Here is a 22187-nt window from a genome sequence, read left to right as displayed (position 1 = left end):
AACCTGCCTACCATCCATGTTGCTGAGATTATGAGTCACTCAGAAAGGAGCAGAGGCCACTGGGCACCTGGCATTCCCATCCAGCTGTTTGGTTGTTGTGAGTAGGATCCCCGAATGGCTCTCTTGGGAGAACTCACCTCTCTCTCTCCTTGCCTCTGTCGTTGCCCTCTCAAGGAGCCACCTTGTGCGTGATCTGCCAAGACCGGAACTCGCTTCGACAGACGGTGGTCCGCCTGGAGCTAGAAGAGGAGTGGCAGTTCCGGCTGCGGGATGAGTTCCAGACAGCCAATGCCAAGGAAGACAGGCCACTCTTTTTCCTCACTGCAAGACACATCTGAGAGACACAGATGCCGGCAGAGCTCCCGAGAGTGTGAGGTCGTCAGGACCCACCTGCCACTGAGGCTACTGAAGGTGCCAGTCTAAGGGGTATAAGAACTCCAGCATACCCAGAGATGGCCATGCACAGCCTCTTGTGACACATGTCACAATGTCCTGTGGCAGATAATGACTTAGAGCCACAGGCAGGAGTCCTTGATAGGCAGGCCTGAAAACCAAAGACTACTGTGTTCTGGGCTGGACCGCATGCCCTGAGCTATCCTGAAGTCCGTTATATGCAGAATGAAGTTTCGCTAAGTCTGCTGTCATCCATATGCTTCCGTGGACAAATTCGATTTGCTCTAGAGAACCTTGGGTTGTCGGGTCACGGTGCCTGTGACTATGATTTCACAAAGTAGGTTTCCTATAACTCCCTACAGAGCAATATTCCAAAGGAACATTTTAACTGTAAAGGCTGGTGACAAGAAGACAAAAGAGCAGATCATTTTAATAAGAATTATTTAATCACCTACAAGTTTACTTTGCAGGAGCTAGCCCAAAGGCATCAAATTTAATATGATTAAAATGAATTGCTTTACCTTAGAAACGATGTGACTCTATTCAAATAGTATGGGGTAAATACCCTACCTCTTATAAAGGGCAAAATGGAGAAGAAGTTTTCTTACAAACCAAAAGGGCTTTAGGGAGGAAATTAGGGTTGTAGCTGTGGACTGAAGAGTTGCCTTCCGAAGGAAAGAGGACCACATTGCTTACATGATAAAAAAATAAGAAAAACCAAAGAGATACAGGAGACAATGAAAAGAGCTGGAGCAATGGCTCGGCTGTGTAAGTTCAATCCTGAGGACTGTAAGTGTGTGCTGTTCAATCCTGAGGACTGTAAGTGTGTGCTGTTCAATCCTGGGGACTGTAAGTGTGTGCTGTTCAATCCTGGGGACTGTAACTGTGTGCTGTTCAATTCTGGGGACTGTAAGTGTATGCTGTTCAATCCTGGGGACTGTAAGTGTGTGCTGTTCAATCCTGGGGACTGTAACTGTGTGCTGTTCAATCCTGGGTACTGTAAGTGTGTGCTGTTCAATCCTGGGGACTGTAAGTGTGTGCTGTTCAATCCTGGGGACTGTAAGTGTGTGCTGTTCAATCCTGAGGACTGAAATTCGGATGCCACCACGCACATAACAAGCCACATATTCTGCAAATGCCTGTAATTCCAGCCCTGAGAGATTTGATGCTTTCTTCTGTCCTCTCTGTATCTCAGGTGTGGCGCATGAGTGTGTTCTCTCTCTCTCTCTCTCTCTCTCTCTCTCTCTCTCTCTCTCTCTCTCTCTCTCTCTCTCTCTCTAAAAAACAAAACAACAAAAACAGTTAAGAACCAGATTTGTAATTTCTTGAAGTTCACTTTTCAGTGAGATCAACCTGTGTTCTCTTACTCATCTTGGTTCATTTAGGGATAGTCTGGGCTTCTCAGAAAATGTGGAACCGGAGAGAAACAAGTGGCTGTGCATTAATTACTGTGATGGTGTTTAAGTCGATGCCACCTGTTAGTCTGTTGGTGTCTGGTTTTCCTGAATCCGTGAATGAAAGATGAATAGATTACAATGCAGAGAATACAGACTTTGGGAAGAAGCAGGACCACAATTCAAACCCCACAGTTCAGCTCCATCCCAAACCACGGCACATCAGGAGCTAAGGGAAACACGGGTTGCTGAAAAGATAATCAGGACACAGTCGCCTGTGCACACTTAGACACGGCTGAGCACTGTGTGTGGTAAGAGTTCAAGGAGAAACCTGTCCAAATAGATGCCAAAGATTTCACTGCTAACCTTTTTCCCCAAGGAAGAAAGTATGCAAGTATAAAACATTTCCATCAATGTTTATAAAACAATCGTCTGTGAATGTCGTGATTCCTGTTTTGTAACAAAAGCTGATCTCCTCTAGTTCAGTTTGTCTTCTGTAAATAGCGGCTCCTATGCCATTCTCCCCTTTCTATTAGTTAATTTAAACGAACACTCTCGACTGTTCTAGTCTTATAAATAAAACGTATAGTGCACTTCTTGTCTGTGTGGTGGGTATGGATTGTATTGTTTTGAGGAGACAAAGTTTGGCCAGTGATTTCCTGGGGCTGCCTGCTTAAAATCTCATGGCAGGAAAGTGTAGAGAGAAACAAACAAACAAACAAACAAACAAACAAAAAAACACAAAAAAACCCCCCAAAAAACCCAAACCTAGTCTCAAGGTGGAAGGTGAGGATTGACTGTATTTGTTCACTTTTGCTTTAATACTGAACTCAAACACAAAGCAATTCAGAGCAGAGGTTCTCAATCAGTGGGTTGTGACTCCTTGACTATCCCGCGTATTCCAGATACTTACATTTTACATTTGGATTCATTAACAGTAGCAGAATTACAGTCAGGTGGTAGCAATGGAACTATTGTATGGTTGGGAGGTCATCACAGCATAAAGAACTGTTTTAAAGGGTCGCAGCATTGGGAAGGCCGAGAACCAATGAACTAGAAAAAAAGAGTTCGGGATGTAAAGGGAATAAATAAATAAATAGATAGACAAATAAAGAAAGAAAGAAAATTTTTAAAAATCGGAAAGAAGTGAGGCGATAATGTGTCTAAAACATAAAGATCAACTACACATCAGAAGTGTGTTAGTGATATTCCCACCAGGGAGGGGAATCTCTAACACATAGGGCTTGCCCCTTTATGTCCGTGATTAACATGATGATCTCTTGGGAGATGAAAAACCTTGGTCTCATTTTTAAGACTGCTCACTGCAAACCTAGTGCTTTCCTTTTGACAATGCTGAAACCTGTGTATTGCCCCAGAGTGTGGCTATATATTTAGGAGGGAGGCCCAAGAAATGAAAGGGGTCAGGACCATAAACAGCCATCTTCTGCCTCTTAATCATGTTCTATGACAAGAACCTCTACCCTACCCCACCCCACTGACCCCGGTCAAGCTCCTGAGATCTCAGAGTTCACTTGTTTAGACATAGTCTAATTGTTGGATCACAGGTTAGGTGGCCTCACAGATTCAATGCTGGTTGTTCACTCCTGTCTCAACTCCCTGTGATGCTCAGAAACTTGAAGTATTACCACTTTGCTTGTTGCTATGAGAAACACCTGATGGAAGGCACTTAAAGAAGGAAGGGTTTATTTTGATTCAGTTTGAGAGTCATGGTGGGGAAGGCATGGCGGCAAATGCGAGGCAGCTGGTCACATTGTATCCAGGCAGCTGGTCACTTTGTATCCAGTCAGGAAACTGAGAGATGAATGCCTGTCGGGGCTCAGTTCCATTTCTTCTCTTCATTCGATCACTACCGAACCCATAGAATGGTGTCATTTACATTTAGGGTGGATAGTCTCACCTCAGCTAATCCAGTCTAAAATCTTGCCCGAAAACATGCCTAGAGCTTGACAATACTAACCTAGGTGATCCTTGATCCTACCATGTTGACAGTATTAGCCACCACACTTAGCAATATAGCATCCTATCCATTTTATTATGGGCCCACCAGTTGTGGCTGACTGGCTGTCCTCAGACTTTAACACCCACACAGGTGCTTTATAACTAGCTCCTCAGCTGAGAAACTGTGGGACCATGGAGTCTGCCTCCCGGGGGAGCTGCCCGCCTTCATGGTTGTTTCTGTGCAATCACCTTACCAGCTCTGGTGAAGTCCGTAGCTCCCAGCACCCCCTTTCCTCATTCTCAAGTGCTTCCCAGCCTTGGATGCTCTTCCTCTCTGCCACACCCTTCTCTTGCCTCTCCTCTCTCCTTTTCCCAAAGGGCCCAGCACTGATTGAGGAAGAGAGACATCCCTCTCTTCCTTTGTATCTGTAGCTCCAGGACGGGAATGGGCAAGTCCAGATTGGAGTACGTTTTTACTATCTTGGACTCCTTGAGGCAAGAGAGATGACATCCATGTTCAAGGCCTGCCACTTTTATGTGCCAGGCAAATAAAATGTGTACATTTTCACGTAGTTAAGGAAACACACACTTAGTACTTACCACTTATATAAAAATTTCTCCACCCTGTTCTAAGTGCAAATGTTAACTTCTCTCTCTGCATGGAATAAGCTACACAAGGAGGTGACGTATAGCTCAGTTTTGTACCCCAGCCAGGACTTGATCTATTCACACTTGTTTAGCTCTCTCTGGTGACTTCTTCATTCTGCCTGGGCTTTCCTTGGTGTTGGCCCATCTTCCAGTCACCTGTCAGGGGTGCTTCTTCAGAACACAGCCACTTGCTGTATTTCTACATCTCTGGAATAGTGTTTGAGGAATTCTCATTGGCATAGCAGGGCTTCTCCTCTTAGTCACATCTAGACTCTGCAGCCTCTTGCTGTAGTGGTCACATTGTTATGTTCTCGGGATTTTAACAGTGCCTGATATCTATCCCACAGTTCACACATGTTATGCAAGTGTTTTGTTTTGAGCTATCCATCCATTCCCATGGCTGTCCCAGTTTTAAGGAGTTGCTCCCCACAATTCTCACTTGAGACTGTATCTGTAACCTCTAAAGTCAATCTTCAGAGGCTCCCAGATCCTATTCCCCTGACAGAGACATGCCTACTGCTGTTCTTATGGTAGATTTGCGTTCCCTCACCATTTCTGATCACAGTTAATATACATTACATCACCCCTGGATTTCCTTACGCCTTCACAAAGGGTGGCTGGATCTGGGTTGATCGCCATCCCCTGTTTTATAGCCACATGGACCGTCAACACCTCATTTTTACTTGGAGTCTGGCCTAGTCCCTCAGAGTTCTCAACCCTAATAAGAACATCTCTCTTGGTTTCTGCTCCCTTCTGGTTTTATTTGTCTTTGTTGGAGACATAGAAACTCACGTGGCAGGCCACTCTAGGCCCTCCTGGGTGAGCTAGAATATGTAGAAATAATTGATTTACAGCATTTGGCTGACATGTGAAGCATGTGCAGTTTTGCATGTGCTTAGTGATCCGAACACCAAGCTACTGACAACGGCTTCAGTGGGGAAGACTCATGAAGTGCTCATGTGTGCGTGCTGAAGGAAGGGGTCCCCATTTTCCTCTGCTCTTTCACATGGGTTGACTTTTTAAAAAAATTAATAAAAGATTTGCCAGGCAATGGTGGCACATGCCTTTAATCCCAGCACTGGAGAGGCAGAGGCGGGTGGATCTCTGAGTTGGGGTTCAGCCTGGTCTACAGAGTAAGTTCTAAGAAGCCAGAGCTACACAGAGACACAGAGAAACCCTGTCTCAAAAAACCCCAATCACCATCATCACCACCACCACCACCACCATCATCACCATCATCATGAAGATAGAAGATTTCTATATAATTTGGAAATCTTTTTAAAAAGGAAATTTCACACACATACACATATTTGATAATGCCGTCTGTGTTTCACAGATTTTACCCATTACTTTTCCTATCAAAACTTTCCAATAAAGGCTGAGCATGTAGATCATTTGGTTAAGCGCTTGCCTAGCATGCACAAGCCCCTGTCTATCCCCAAAGTGATGCAAAAGCCAACAGACTTTCTCAGTAAACCAGGCAGCACTGTGTTCTGTTGTACTCGGAAGCGAAGAAAGCCATCCAGAAGGTAGAACACTGATCTCCAGGGGCTGGAAAAAGTGAGCGTGTGGAAGGTGAGGTAGAGGTGTCAACAGTGGGGCTCCAGCACACAGAAGGAGATTGGTGATGTTCTCTAGCATGGGGGATGGCTGTGGTCAACGGTCACACGAAATGTCATTATAAAGATCTAGAATGGAGAAGCCTGAAATCCAAAAACAACAAAGAGGGCTACTAAATACCCCAGTTTGACCAGAGCATGCTGTGGGAATGCATTGAAATACGACAATGGAGGCTGAAGAGATATCTCAGTGCTTATGAGCACGTGCTGCTTTTCCAGAGGACCCAGGTTCAGCACCACGTGGCTGTTCATAACTCTTTATAACTCTCATTCCAGGAGATCTGATGCCCTCTTCCAGCATCCTTGAGCCATGCACTCGCATAGTGTGCATACTTAACAGCCAACACTCACGCATACACATAAAAGAAAAGAAATATCACACTGAACTCTAATCATGTGCAATATTAACACTGGCCATTTAAAAACTTTCTATCAAGTCCTTGCTCTTCTGTCTCAGGAATCCTGTGGTGCCTTGTTAGCTCTAGGATTGTTCCTCCACACCTCCCAGCTTTTGTCTCTCTGTTTCTCTTTCCTCTCCCAGGAAAACTCCTAAGTGGATCATGAAGCCATAACTCCACGTCCCTGCTGCGAGTTCCTCCATCCTGATCTTGCTTCCAGATTCTTCCTTTGGTCCCAGCATCTTCCTTCCTTCATAGCTCTTTGCTGTGGAGGGACCATGTTTCTTTGTAAAACACGAAAGCCATGTCACCATCAACTCTGATTATAGTCACCTTCAGGAGTATGCCCCCGCATGCCCTGCAGTACCCCTCCTCCAGGTCCTGTGTTGGGGTCATGTCTGTACTCATAAATTAAAGAAGAATCTGACCAGTTTGGTTTCTCAAATTGGCAAAGCTTGTCTTGACTTTGCTCTTTGGGTATTTTGGAGGCTTTGCCTGTTCCCCAGGAGGCAGGGCTGGTGAGCACACACTGCTCCTGGTCTCATTTCTCAACAGGATCCAAATCTGCTCTCTTGGATCGATACTCCTACCAGCTTCCTTCTGAATTAACACTGAAGAGGGAAGGAATGGGCAGCAGAGACTTAGGGAGAGGCTCCATGTGAACATCTTGCATCTGCACTTTAACACCCAAACCCCAAGTAGCTTCCAACTTCCTCTGTAGCTGTAGTTGGCCATGAACTTAGAGTAACCCTCTTGCTTCTGCCTCTGCGTGTTGAGATTCTAGGCATGTGCTCTTATTGTCTGACTTATGTGGGATCAAACCCAAGGTTTCACGCATTCTATCAGCTGAGCCTCTCCACTTGTTCTGAACTGGAAGGCTTTGGTTTGCTGTTTTGGTAAAATAGCATGTATCAAAAATTAGTCAGAATTTGTAGTAGCTATGTAGTTAGTGAGGCTCTAAGATCTTTAGTTTTCACCCATGTTTTTTTTTTCCTGATGTCTTGAGTTCTTCCCACTCTATGGACATGATATGAGAGGCAGTGTCATAGCCTCTTAGCCATGTGTCATTTTGCACAAAAGCCATACTCAAGTGTCTCTGATGACCTGAACACAACCAACTGTTAAATACCCAATTTTTTCATGTAGGGAGCGTTCCAAGATCCCCAGGAATCCTTCCCAGGATAGCCAGCTTGTTGAGACCTTGAATTATCCTAAGACACCCACAGTCCTGGAGGCCTCACATTCAAATCTAACCGACCGGAACATCCTTAAAACCCAAGTACAGTGTGTCACACCAACCATGGAACTCACTGTCTCCAGAGTACCGCTCACCCCGGGTCCCCAAAGGGCGAGGGCTCCAAGTACATGCTCAATTGGCTTTTATGGCTAAGTGACACAAACATGCATGATGATACAGAATCCTCTAGTTCCTGACTTTAGAGATGCATTCTCCGTCCCTCATCATCTGAGCTCAAAAATGCCTTTCCGGTGGGGCTGGACAGATGGCTCAGCGGTTAAGAGCACCGACTGCTCTTCCAGATGGTCCTGAGTTCAAATCCCAGCAACCACATGGTGGCTCACAACCATCTGTAATGGGATCTGATGCCCTCTTCTGGTGTGTCTGAAGACAGCTACAGTGTCCTTATATATAATAAACAAATAAATATTTTTAAAAAATGCCTTTCTCGTACGTGTGGCTCCTAAAAAGAGACTACCCAAATGCTGTCAGCAATGCAAAGACTGTTATGAGGAAAGATGAGGGTTGCCAGAGACTCCTCATTTATGACATTAGGTACGTCGGAGTTCTCATGGCACCATGTTGGGGTGGAGAGAGAGAGAGAGAGAGAGAGAGAGAGACAGAGACAGAGACAGAGACAGAGAGAGAGACAGACAGAGCCAGAGAGACAGAGACAGAGAGACAGAGACAGACAGACAGACACACACACACAGAGAGAGAGACAGACAGAGACAGAGAGACAGAGAGAGACAGAGACAGAGAGAGACAGAGACAGAGAGAGACAGACAGAGACAGAGAGAGAGAGACAGAGACAGACAGACAGACACACACACAGAGAGAGAGAGAGAGAGAGAGAGAGGATGGAAGCCATGATCCTTGGACTCCTCCCTCTGCCCTTGGCCAGTTACCCAGATCTTCAGAACATTTGCTGGTCACAAAGCAAACCCCAAGGAGTAGCAGATACCACTGAGCCTTTGCCGTGTGCCAGGTACGCACTAGGTGACTAACATGACTTTCTATTAATGCAATGATATTCTGAAGTAGGTATTATTGGGGCCATCCTAACAAGTAAAGAGGCTAAGAGACCTGTGGAAGGTTACCCCGATGTCAGATGAGAAAAGAGGAGACCCAGACGCTCACCTTCAAGCACAGTAGCTCCTGATAGCACTACAGCTGTCTTCCATCTTTCTCCCACAGGTGCCGTGTTATTTTAGAAGACACCGCTGCCTGCTCTAGTTCTGTACTGGACAAACATGCTAGTCCCATGCTTTTTCACTGGAAGCCCACTTGCAGGGCTTTATCTGGAATATGAGTCTAGAGCAAACTCACAGATTTTGCATCATCTGCTGAGTGTCTGGTGATGCCAGCGCTGAAGTGTGTAAATCTCTTTTCATTCAGAGATTTGCACTGAAACCATGAGCTCTGGCTTCAGCTTCCACAGACAGTGTTTTCTGAGGGAGGACCATGAACCAAGGCTGCCTCAATTGAGCTCATTTTTTTTCCCCAATCTGCTTGCCTGGGCAGAGGTCCCAGCTGAGAAAAGATTAGCATCTTAATGGACAAATCCGTCAGAAAGGCCAGGGCAGATTTTTAAAAACCCTTCATGTCCAGAGAAGAAACAAGAATCCTGTGACCGCATTTGTCAGTCACTGAATATACTGACTGTTCCAGTTTCCCTCTTTCTTCGTTAAATGTTGGCAAGCTCCTGTATTCTCCCCGGAGACCTGGGGCCATGCTTGTGCCTATTCCTGTTCGACAGAAGGCCCTCTCCAGGGTCACATTCCTGCTCTCCAAGGTGGGTTTCTTCATGATCTTTAAAAGAGGCATTGTGCCCTCAACAATATACTTGTCTCACCTAACCCTCACCGCCTCAGGATTCTGGCCTCATTTGGGAATAGGCCTTTAGTATATAATTGGCTAAGGTTGTGATAGAGCAGTGTTTCTCAACCTGTGGGTCCTGACCCCTTTGCATGGGTTGGTGACCCTTTCATAGGTCAACTGAGACACCTGCAGGTAACTCTGAGATGTCTTAAGTGGACCAGGAGGCCCGGCTTTCAGATCTACAGCCTCCACAACTATGAGAACCACTTGGGGTTCTTGCAGCCATGTTTGTGTTACGTGGTCTCGGCAGCCACACACAGACAGTGCAGGTAAGCACTACAGCTTCCTTTCTACCTTGAGCCAGGGTCTTCGGGCCACTCAGGCTGGTGGGACATGTTTCCAGCCACCTTCTGGGCCACTTGAGACTTCACTGTGAGTCACTCCACCCCATAGGATGCTGTGATCCCTTGCTGGAGAACCGGAGGTTAAGGAGCCCAGCATTGGACAGGGGCATGGGAGAACAAGGCCATAACATCTGCTGGAGCCGCTGAGCCTATCGTAGGCCACCAGAGTGAGAGAGGGCTCAGTCTGGTGTGAGAGTTGAGGGGCTTGTGGGGGGATTGTTCTGTGAGGGAGTGTTGGGGATGTCTCTTCTATCTGTGGACAAAACTGTCTTATGGCCCTCCTCTCAGCCATGGCAAAAATGTGAGGCAGTGCTGTGCTGGCTTCTCCCTTTTGGGGAACAAGTCTTCTATCTTCTAGCCCACCTACTTAGGTGGAAAGAAGCAGATAGGGGCTACTTAGGTGGAAAGAAGCAGATAGGGGAGTGGCCTCATAGGAATAAGCTCTAGAAGCTATGTTCAGTCCCTCTGGCTCCTGGTTTGAAACAAAGTTCGGTGTCCTTTGTCCATTCCATTTGTTTTCCTCAAGCAGTTACTAGCCTCTGTGTGTGTGTGTGTGTGTGTGTGTGTGTGTGTGTGTGTGTATGTGATGTATGGATATGTGATATTTATCTGTGATATTCATATAATGACTATTGCTGTGGGTATGGTACATATATGTAATAATACGTGATAAGGTATAAATATATATGTAGGGTGTGTGGGGGACATGTATGTGTGAAATGAGTAAGCAGTGTTGGTGTCTGTGTGATATGTGCACATGATACATGCATAACATGTGTAGTGAGTGTAATGCATGAGATATGTGATGTGGCATGCATGAGACATGTGACATGGATGTATATAGGTCATGTATGTGGTACATGTGTATATAAATCAGTGTAATAATAAAGATCTCTGGGAGATAGAGGGTAATAGTGGGTGCTGAGCTGGGTGGACTTGAGGGAGCAGACAGGCTATCGATCGCATCCCCACTCTTCCTATCCCCTATAGTCCAAAGCTTATCCGCCTCTCTCATAGCGTATTCCATGCCCAGGAAGAATCACGGTTTCTTTCTTGGCTTGACAGCAGGGGTAGTCTGCAATGGAGGCCTGGTGCTGTGTGGCAGTCCACAGGACTTAGGCCTGGCTAATACACAAGGCCTGGATTCCAAGGCGGGGGATGGGGGGAGGGAAGGCTGCTGCTGAAGTATAGCCGAGCCTGTGTGTTTGGAGGCCAGCACAGTATGCAGTTGTTTCCCTCAGCCACAAAGCCATTGTTCTGCCAGCTCTCCTGGCTGCCACAGATAAACATCACATAGCCAGAGGCTGGCAGAAAGCTTGGGATACCCCAGCTTTCCAAAGCCTGTAGAATATGTCTGTCTGCAAGCAGCTGTCCCCAACTAGAAGGGACTGTAGGTAGAGCTTCACTGCAGCTCCTGCAGTGCGACCACCCAGCCAGCACCCCGCGTGCCACTTGGTTGTCATTTGTGAAAACATATAGGATATCTGTGCCTGAACTCTATGAGCACAGAGCAACACAGGACTGCAGCAGATGTCCAGAGAACTCACACCAGCAGTACTGCTAATGCAGGAGCTGTAGCAGGCCTGAGGTGATGACTATCAGCAAAGTCCTTGTCATCGAGCAAGAAGAATATAATATAAGTTTGAGTATAATATAATTCATGGGGGTTTTGTTGTTGTTGTTTTAAAGCTGTGTGTGGTGGCATGTACTTATCATCCTGGTGCTTGGGAGACAGTGGCAGGACCCTTAGCATTCCCTTGCCTGATAGCCCAGCATGTTTGCTGAGCTCAAAACCGGTGAGAGACTATGCCTCAAAAGCAAGATGGACAATTAACCTCTGGCCTCCACCTACACGGGTACCTGGATACACCCATGTATCTGCATACACATGAGACCACACAACACACACACACACACACACACACACACACAGAGAGAGAGAGAGAGAGAGAGAGAGAGAGAGAGAGAGAGAGAGAGAGAGAGAACAAAAATAGCACCGGGTTAAAATTTATTGAGTAGTGACTATGTACCAGGCCTGGCACTGGGCACCTTCATCACTAGGCCACGGTTCCTATTCTTCAACTCTGTTGTTCTCTGTGGGAAGCTGAGGGCAGTAGGTGTTATGTGGTTTGCCTGCAGTATGCACTGGGTCAGTAGGTCCACCTGGACTGTTAGTGATGGCATGGCTTGTCTGACGGGCATGTCCCAAGCAGCCATTGTTTGTTCTCTTCATACTTGTATTTCTCCCAGGCTGGGGTTTCTTGGGGATCCCCAAAGCCGGAAACTGTACGTACTAGTGGTTGACTCTGGGGCTTCTTGGGGTAAGGGCACCAAGGAGTGCTGTTCACCACACAGGGAGCCGAGGGATTCCAGGAAGAGCTTTCTGAAGGAGGAAGACACGGCGTTGTAGAGGATTGGGGTCACTGCTGAGCTGACATAGAAGAGCGTGTTGGTCACCATGTAGAAATAGTGATAGAAATCATAGAGCTCACTGGAAGGCAAACCCAGAGGTCTGGTTAGAGGCTGTCACCTCTCACAGTGCCCCAAGTCCCCTCCGAAGTTCCAGGCGAGCAAGGAAGTTCTTTCTGTTGACAGGGCACAATGGAAATAGTACATACTTCTATTGATGCCCTTCCCTGATGCAGTCATTCAGCCTCTGTGGCTTCCTGGCTATGATTACTGATCATCTACAAATCAGACAACAACCCTGATAACAGAGGCTATCTGCTTAGGTCAGTGAGAACCTGGGAGCCCTGTGCTTGTTGGTGTAGTCGAGGAGCTATGGCTTCACTAAGAAGGGAAGTGGGTTTTCCCCCAGTCATCATGCTCCGTGTGGCAGATTCTTTGTAGTGTGTGTGAGGTGTTAGTTGCTCCTGAGGAAGAGATATCTGTGGACACAGTTAAGTCCTCATGAGGTCTCTACTTTGCTGGGGGTTTGGTTTCCATTTATGACCACAGGCATAATGATTTTCAAAAGACTCTCACGTAGCTCAGGCTAGCCTTCAATTTGTTATGTAGCCAAGGATAACCTTCAACTTCAACAAGTGCTGGGGGTACAGATGTGCACCACCATGCCCAGTTTATGTGATGCTGGGGATCAAATATGGGGCTTTGTTCATACTAGGCAAATATTAAATACTAAATCAATTGAGCTATAGTTCCAGTCCATAAGTTTCCAGTCCAAAGAGGGTTCACTGGTCTCCATGTTGTCTTTATCAACTCATGGAACTATGTTGAGTCTTTGATAACATGGCTATCACTACCCTGTCTGGGCTGCAGACTTTGGTCTGTTCTAGTGTCAAGATACTCATAGTCCTGACTTCTCTCTAGGAGGCCTGTCATAACTATGGCCTTCCCATGCCAGGAAGATTTTTAGAGAATTCCCTGATCCTGCCAGGTATGACACATTCTAGTTCTTGAAAAATGGAGGCAAAAGGACTGCCATGCTTGGCCGCAAAGAAAGTGGTAGGCCAGATGAGGCAATACAGCAAGACTTTGTCTCAAAACAAGCAAGAACACCCACAATACCTTGTTCCCCACCTCCAGCTGGAAGATTTAAAAAAAAAGATATATTTATTTTATACAAGTACACTGTGGCTGCCTTCAGACACACCAGAAGAGGGAATCAGATTCCATAATAGATGGTATGAGCCACCATGTGGTTGCTGGGAATTGAACTCAGGACCTCTGGAAGAGCAGCCAGTGCTCTTAACCACCGAGCCATCTCTCCAGCCCCACAGCTGGAAGATTTCAAAAGTATGGCCTGAGGAGGATCAGATAGACTACAGGCCAAAGATTCAGAAAACTTGGCAGCAGAGGCTCCACTGTCTGGTTCCAGCCCAACCCAGCAGTTTCTTCTCAGTGACCAGAGAGGCACACAGCACACTTACTTAGTCCATCCATCATCGGGGATGTAGCAGTACATGAGTCGGCGGGCATGGTACGGCAGCCAGCAGATGACATACACAGCCACGATGGCTCCTGAAGGACAATGGGATAGAGATAGAGAGGGCATAGCAGACATAGAGCAAATGTGTTCTCAGTTACATCATTGTTGAGGGAAAAGCATGCCCAAGGTGACATCAGCAATTCCCGCAGAATCTTCCTAGAGCCGAAGGATGGGAAGAGAATTTTGGAGTGACTGGATAGGAAATGAACCTTCCATGTCCTTGGACACAACGGGCTTCCAGAATGTTCCACTGACCACTGGAATCCACTCTCAACTTAGGACTAGATATTCCCACCCTTGGCTGACTACATGTGCAGCCTCATATAAATGCCTTTTGTGCACTGCAACGCCTCTCCCTGAACTCTTCCTTTTCCTTCTGTATGGATGGTAATACCATCACCAGGCCTCAAGAATCTTCTTAGCTCTCTATCTCTCCTCATCTTGCCTTTAAATGGGTTCTTCCTCGGTGACTGTCCACTCTGTTTCTTCCTTGCCTTCTCAGCTGCCACCCACCGTATGAAGCTTCTGTCTCTTTCTCACTGGACTCTGGCAACCTTCTCTCTCCTACCAAGAACAACCACTCACACATTACCCAGTGTGGCCCCTGCAGCAGTAGCACCCCCTGGGTTGTGGTAGAAATGCAGAGTCATCAACTCACTCAAGACCTCTTGGGTTGGAACCTCATGGCTGGGCCCTGCACTCTGGCTTTTGCAATGTCTTGGATCACTGCTGCACCCCTTGAAGTTTAGGAGTCCTATTTGGCCCACATACTAAGGAGCTATGAAGGCAACAGATCCTCCATATGTTGGCTCTTGAACCTTCTGCTCAGCGACTATAGAGGGAAACCTGACAACGTCCTGGGCTGATTTTTTTTCCCACTCATCACATCAGTGCATTTAGCACTTACATCTTTCCCCACAAGATGGTGATGTTGCAGAGAACACAATTGTCTCGTGGGATCCTCCCAGACTTCAGCTAGTGCCCAGATTTCAACTGGGGCATGATGGGTGCTTGGAAAGACCTGTTTTCCTATCCCTTTAAAAAGTGTGTCTTACAAGGCCAGATTGTTCTGGATCCATACAAAGGCAAGCAAGTAAACAGATGAAGGTTGTGAGCAGGAGAGGGGAGTGCTAAAGGAAAATGGAATTTGGGGACCCAGCCAGTCTGAGAGTCCACAATAGTCAGACTTCAGTCCTTCCCTGGAACTACTTTTGGCCTTCCCACACAGCCCAACTTTCTGAAAAGAGCCAAGACCCTGGCTGTCTGGGTATGCTACTCCTTGCCTGGTTCTGTACTTTCGAGCATAAAATTCTGATTCTTTCTTTTAACTATACCATTGCGCTTTTGAGGTGAGGGAAGAAAGAGGCCTGAGAGGGACAAGAGGTTGCCAAGGTCATCTAGCCAGGGATTGATGGAAGCCCTGGTACCTGGGCTCCTCTCCCTCATGGTATTGTGGTAGAGGACTTAACTGAGAACCTGGGCGCTGTGCTGGAGGCTGCGGATCTGGCTGGCATCCTTGTGTCTCACCAGGCTGGCTTGGACCCCCAGGGAGAGAGTCTTTCTCCACGTGATGAAGCCCAGGAGGCCTTCCTCACTCAGGAGCTCCAGGCGGCTGGGGATGGAGCTGACTTGGGCAGAAGCTGATGGTACCTGGGAGTAGAGGGCCATCAGGTGGTTGACAGTGATGCCATTCAGGAAAGCAGTGAGTGCCAAGGGGAGAGCGAAGGACACCAGCACATTCACCTGTGAAGGTAATTCTAAGTGTTATGGGAGAGGCCACCAAAGGTCTGTGGGTCTGGACATCAGGTTTGCTCTTTGCTAAGAATCTGCATCTGCAGAAATGGGGGACCAAAGGCCTGGGGGGCAAAGCTAAGGAAAGTCTCAGAACTATAATGCTACATAATGCTGTATAATGCTACATACAGTGCAAGCCCAAGGCCACAGAGCAGCTATACTTCCTTATGGACAGGAGTTAAATTATCTCCAAGGAGACAGACTCATTACTGGATGCTCAACCTTCTCAAACTACTTTCTGAGTGCCCCATTCTGTTTTTGGAGTCTTTATATTCAAACAATGTCTTCAAATGGTTCCCACTGGAGAGATGGTTCAGTGGTTAAGAGCACTACTGCTCTTGCAAAACACAGAGTTCTGTTCCCTAACACCCATGCTGGGCAGCTCACAACAGCCTGTAATTCCAGCCCTGGGGAATCTGATGTTCTCTTTTGGCCTCTGCAGGCACCTATACTCATGTGGACATACCCATATCCCCAGACATATACATGTGATTAAAAATAAAATCAATTTTAAAAAATCACAGTCCTCAGATGTTGGGAAATGGTTCAGGAGGCTGTGGTAAGTGTTAGCTCTGGGGGACGCCTCTCAGTCTACCCAGCAAGGGAGCAGCAGTATTTAGAGCCCTGTGGCGCAAGGGAGCCATGACAGAGCTGGGTCACCATGAGTCCCAAGTGAAGTGGGGCCATCTGGACACACCCAGGGCAAAGATGGCTGACAATGGTTAAACATGGGCGAAACTCGCTCTTCCCATGGCTTCTCCTGATTCCTCTTGGGTGAAAAGGAAGGTGGAAAGTGAAAGACTGGTGAATCAGTCCCAGACTTCTCCCTCCTCACCCACCAGACCCAGCTGATACACACAGGATGGTGCAGAGGAAGACAGGGAGCTTCATGCCAGGCACTGCAACCCTGTACTGTGGCAGGAGAATGGGGGAGAGAGAAAAAGGTATCAAGATTCATATGAGAGGAACCAATGGCAGAGAAAGGCTGGTGACCCTCACCCACAGCTACTCGAAAGAGACAAAGCAAGCAATAGGAAAAGACCATGAATTACAGATGTGGGAGAAGGCAGGTGCTATGTAAACGACACGTAAAAGGTCACCCCCATTCTACTCTCTTGGTCAGTGCCCTTGAGCTTCTCATAGTTCCCTCCATTCTCCGTCCACTTTAGTTGCACAAGTGCTTTTCTTCCTGATAAGTCATTCTGTTCTACCACCCTATGTGTGCCCCTAACCACACAAGGACTTGAGAATCTCAGCAGTACCCTCCAGACTCCAGTCCATATCTGGCCAGGAATTCAGTGCAGAAAGATATGATGGTCCAGCCATCTATGCAGCCCTCTAATCCCATATATGTCCTGATGCACTGACCAGCATGCCTTTCTGCACTTTCATGTGTTTATCCTTCCAGATCCTGTGTGTGTTCATTTATGGGTAGTGAAGGGATGCTGGCTGCACCCTGCTTTGGTCCTTTGGGATTCTGGGAAGGACCTTGGAGGGGTTGCTTTAGTTTCTTTCACTACCCCAGTGTGTGTGTGTGTGTGTGTGTGTGTGTGTGTGTGTGTGTGTGTGTGAGAGAGAGAGAGAGAGAGAGAGAGAGAGAGAGAGAGAGAGAGACTTAGAACCACTGCCTATTTGAGCAATGGCAGGTCAAACTTAAAGGGCCCTGAGTTATAGAACCACCAGAAACCTGCGACTTGGAGAGATGAGACTTGAGTTCAAAAAAAGGAACTGTAAAGTCCTGGGAGTGGGTCACATGCTGGGGTGGGGTTCGGGGTGGGGAACAGAAGAGACATCTTGGGAGCAGAGTGTTGAGGAAAGGCTTTCAGACAGGTGAAAACATTTCTAGGGTTAAGAAGAGTGGGAGAGGGAGGGAACAAAGAAATGCTTGACTTAAATGCCAGAGAGAGGGCAGGCGGAGCTAGGGGAGAAAAGCAGGTGAGAGTTGGCAAGGAAGGTCTAGAAAGTGAGGCCAGGAGCCCCATCAGCCCCCCAGAATACATGTTCAGAGAAACGTCCCCCTCGACTTCTGGGAGGCCCATTCAATAGCTACATAGTTGGAATGGCATAAGTGCAGAGTCTAATAGAACATTCTCACAGGCTCCCCTTGGGTTTCCTTTTTAAAAGTGTGTGTGTGTGTGTGTGTGTGTGTGTGTGTGTGTGTGTGTGTGTGTGTGTGTGTTAAAGGCTAACTTTAGGGAGTCGGTTTCCCTTCACTGTGCCCCACTCCCCACCCCCTTACCTGGATGAAGACCTGAAGTGTGGCGCGGCTCACCAGCACCGTGCACACACGCGAGGCAGGCTCAGGCTCCCCGTCCGCGCTTTCCACTTCGTGCTTCTGTCCCATGATAACCGCCATGGGCAGGGCAAGGCCCAGAGAGGCGACCCAGACCAGTGACAGCAGGCGGCGGGTGCGGCGCGGGGTGAGAAGGCGGCGGGCGCGCAGCGGCTGGCACACGGCCAGGCAGCGCTCTGCGCTTAGGCTGGCAACGCTCAGCACTGTGGCGTAGGCGCACAGCTCGCGCACGAAGTAATAGCCACGGCAGCCCAGATCGCCGAAGACCCATGGGTAGTGGGACCACACGAAGTTGTAGAGCTCCATGGGCATGCTGACCAGCAGTAGCAGCAGGGCTGAGAGCGCCAGGCTGAGCACGTGGTAGCGCAGGCGCCCGGGGCGACCGGCCCGCGCCTTCAGCACCACGTGCACGGACAGCGCATTGCCCGCTGTGCCAAATGCGAAGATGAGCGAGTAGAGCGCGGTGAACAGCACCTTGGCCCAGAGGCGAGTGTCCACGCCCAGCCGCGCCTCCAGGCTCAGCCCTGCGCTGGGGCTGGGCCTCGGAGGCCACGGACTGCTGGTCTCCATCTCTGTCTCGTGGTGGCCTGAGCTCCCTCCCTCTCACTGCCCAGAGCCTGGGCTAGCTGCCCGGTGAGCCAGCACCACCTCCTTTCTGGGAACCTTTAAAACTGGGAGGACACGCCCCTGGAGGGAGTTCCAAAGCAGAATTAGTCTTCGATCTCTCTTCCTTTCAGTTCCATCTAGAAAATCATACGTTGGTGGAAAAAAGTGGGGAGGGCATCCTTTGGGGTTCACCTGGATAGCATCGCTGACCCGTGGGTAAGTTTTTAAAAGCCCTCTGTGCCCCACTCCATTGTTTTTCAACTTTAAAATACTACCCATGCTGCAGAATTTCTCTGCGGATCAAATGAATTAATGGGCATGCAGCTGCTCAAGCTACAGTACAGACAGATAGACACAGAACTTTGCAACATCCCTCTTCCTCGTCTGTTTGTTGTCATTTCTCTGAGCATTCTGAGGAAGAGATGGCTTAGAGAAGACTTTGACAGGCTTCAGCAACTTTGCCAACCTGGCTGCCTCTATGTGATGGTTTGTATATGCTCGGCTCAGAGAGTGGCACTGTTAGAAGGTGTAGCCTTATTGGAGTAGGTGTGTCACTGTGGGTGTGGGCTACCAGAACTTCATCCTTCCTGCCTGGAGGTTAGTCTCCTCACAACAGCCTTCAGATGAAGATGTAGAACTCAGCTGTGCCTGCACCATGCCTGCCTGAACGCTGTCATGCTCCTGCCTTGATGATTATGGACGGAATCTCTGAACCTGTAAGCCAGCCCCAATTAAATGTTGTTCTTGTAAGAGTTGCTTTGGTCATGGTGTCTGTTCACAGCAATAAAACCCTAACCAGGACACTCTGCTGCAGTAGGAATCCCAAGAAGGTAGCTAGTGCATGACTCCTGGTATGACACTGTCCCAGTCCTTTGAGGATGTTACTTTCAGAGCAGAGGGATGAGTGTGTGCTAACCCTGCTTAAGAACATTTTACTGTGTGCACTTGTGAGCTCATGAAGAAATGACAACTCTGGAGCTGGGAGACTTTTAAGATACCCATCTTCCCATCCAGAGGAGGCCTAGTGTCTACTGGGGACACCCAGAATTAGATCGACACCCAGACCTCCTGACTCTGTTTTTCCCACCCCACAGGTCGTATGGCCCAGTGGCAAAATAGTTTCATCTTCTTCTGGATCCATAGCTATATCCACAATGAAACCGAGATGATGAAAATTTGCCTTCATTCTGCTCCTACACGGGAAGGCTTGTGAGGCTGGGAATCAAAGGCAAGCAACCACTTCACGCCTTCATGAAATTGTTAAATCATAGTTGGAGAGAGGGACACACAGGCAGATATAGAGAAGCGCAACATCCAGAGGCGGGGCAGAAATCAAACCCAAAACCTCCCCTCTCTGAAGTTGCTTCTGTCAGGTTTGTCATAGCAACAATGAAAGGACCTAATACATTGGACTTGCTCAGTTCAAACATAAGCACATCCTGATGGACTATTTGCTGTCAATGCCTTTATTAAACACAGCATTGGCGTAACTCCACGAAGCTACCAACTAACCACACTACAGGGACCTTTCTATCAACTCAGATCAAACATGGTGGCTATGCAAATATAACCCGTGAAATATTTCTGCATTTCCCTTATGAAAGCCATTCCCCTGTGGGACCCATTAGGATGTTGGGCACTGGCTGATTCATGCATCACTATTTGCTCAAATATGCCTTGCACTGTGTAACTGTGTGTCAGTTTGTTGTTTTACAATGCCAAAAGTGGAGTAAGTCTGGACCTCATCCTGAGAGGCTGCTGTGCTAGCTATGCTGTGAGACATAGTAGCAGACCTTCCCTGGCACATTCCGAGCATCTAATAAGGGGACTGGATGTGAAAACTCTGTTGAAGTTGCCCCTATTGTGACCTGTGAACTCCCTGACTTTACCTGGAAAAATCCTGTCTAACCCCAAGAAAGTCTGTGGGGCGTTATGTGTTAGAAGGGCATGTGGCTCTCAGAATGACCTCAGCAATGTCAGCCCCAAACGCTGACCTTTCCCCTCAAAGGTCGGAAGGAGAAGAAATCATTCTGGGATGGCAGAGAGGCCTTGGCCTTGGCAGGGGGCAGGCATGAGAAGGATGAAATCTGCAGAAAATGCACTGAGTGCTTGCGTGTGGCTCCCAGATATGGCTGTTAGAGCAAGGGTGGCATCCTGTGGGGTCTTGACAGCTGGGAGCTGCAAGGGACACCTATCCAGGTCCTGGTCCAATCACCGAGGGAGTTGTGCTATCCTGAAAGGGTAGAGCCTCCTCAACCAATGATGTTCAAAATAAAAGTGAGCTTTTAGGGCTGGGGACACAGACCTGAGGTGTCCCAGTGGTGGTGGGGATGGCCAGACATGGACTCACAGATAACAGCCCTCCTTGGCACAGTCTAAGTGTCACTTAAGAGGAGCTCTTGCTGGCAAACATGAGGACTCAGATTCCATCTCTAAAACCCCAGTGAGAAAGCCAAATGTGATGGCATAAGCTTGAAAGCCCAAGGCTATGGAGATGGAGGACGGAGGGTCCCTGAAGCTTCCAGCTGGCCGGCCTAGCCTGCTCGGTGAGCTTCAAGCAGAGAGAGAACTTGTTTCCCAAAAAATGGTGATGTTGCCTGAGGAATGACACTAAAAGTTTTTTTTCTGGCTCACTCACATGCATATATGTATACTCCATACATGTGTGTGAACTTGCACATACACACATACACACATGCATACATGTGCACACATACACATGCATACATGTGTTCCCCATACATGTGCACACATACACATACATTCATGTGTACCCCGTACAAGTATACACACATGCATACAAGTGTACCACTTACATGTACACACACATGAATACATGTTGTGTATCCATACACATGTTCACACGCACACACAGAAAAACACTCTGTTTCTGTAACTACACAATGGTACCCTGATATTAATCTCAAGGTTGCAATAAAGATCAGGAATCGTCATTGATTTCCAGAGATCACAATGTACCAGGACTATATTGAGACCTTTCTGAGCATGGCCTCAAGTCTCCCCATGACCTCATGAAGAAAATTTTGCAGGGTTTCATTAAGTTGCCAGGACTGGCCTTGAGTTCACCACAACTTAGACCAGCTCTGAACTTGTGATTTTCTTGCCTCAGTTTCCTGGTTACCTATACACTGTATGGCACTGTATATGCTTGGAGGGTCTGTTTTTAATCTCTTTTCTCAGATGGGAAAAAAAGGCTGCTGGAGGTGAAGCAAGTCCTCCTAAGTTCTGTCAACTTCTAGGGGCAGAGTTGGATAAGAGCTGCATAATTCTGGTGTAGTTTCATCCCATGGCTGAACTTCCGCTGAGCTGAGCCCATGCGTGAGCCTCATTGGTGGTCACTTTCCCATTCTCGGCATACTACTAAACTGTAGCTGTACCCAGTTAATGCTACTCAGTCCGATCCTGGCATTGGTGGCAATGTTCCTCACATCCTGCTCCAAAGTTCTGGGTTCCTGAATGAAACACACACACACACTCAGCCTTTATATTTATATATGCCTTAAGCAGCTCAATGCCTGGGCCAATTCCTAACCTCCACGTGGTTAATCCACCCTCCAATATTCCCAAGTTATTGCTTACTAACATCTATATTTCATCTTTGCTGCCCTAGACCCAGGCATGCAGCCCTCTTGGGCCGTGATCTCCTGACTC

The 22187-nt window shown here is 47.7% G+C and overlaps 2 protein-coding genes across 5 annotated transcripts in view; one reads left to right on the top strand and one right to left on the bottom strand.

Moving 5' to 3' along the window:
- Positions 1 to 2380, top strand: part of Greb1 (growth regulating estrogen receptor binding 1) — a 123697-nt gene extending 121317 nt beyond the window's left edge. The window contains 1 exon segment of the mRNA NM_001427084.1: positions 175 to 2380. Within this exon segment, the coding sequence (NP_001414013.1) occupies positions 175 to 338 (164 nt within the window). The 3' untranslated portion in view covers positions 339 to 2380.
- A 9484-nt stretch (positions 2381 to 11864) lies between these two features.
- On the bottom strand, positions 11865 to 18549 carry Ntsr2 (neurotensin receptor 2). 4 transcript variants are annotated; one of them, XM_087554586.1, is made up of 4 exons: positions 17856 to 18549; positions 15299 to 15565; positions 13764 to 13854; positions 11865 to 12364 (listed from the first exon to the last, which is right to left on the bottom strand). In XM_087554586.1, exons 1-4 carry the CDS (start codon positions 18477 to 18479, stop codon positions 12327 to 12329), a joined length of 1020 nt encoding a protein of 339 aa, XP_087410712.1. In that variant the 5' UTR covers positions 18480 to 18549; the 3' UTR covers positions 11865 to 12326. The 4 variants fall into 4 exon arrangements, with proteins under 4 accessions (XP_087410712.1, XP_087410713.1, XP_087410714.1 ...); XM_087554587.1 differs by having other exon boundaries at positions 15350 to 15565; XM_087554588.1 differs by having other exon boundaries at positions 15473 to 15565.
- Between the last annotated feature and the right edge of the window lie 3638 nt (positions 18550 to 22187).

The sequence above is a fragment of the Rattus norvegicus genome, chromosome 6 (assembly GCF_021556685.1).
Source record: "Rattus norvegicus strain SHRSP/BbbUtx chromosome 6, alternate assembly SHRSP_T2T, whole genome shotgun sequence".
Taxonomy (NCBI): Eukaryota; Metazoa; Chordata; class Mammalia; order Rodentia; family Muridae; genus Rattus; species Rattus norvegicus.
Note: the sequence above shows the minus strand (reverse complement) of the source record. Positions and strands in the feature narration are given on the sequence as shown.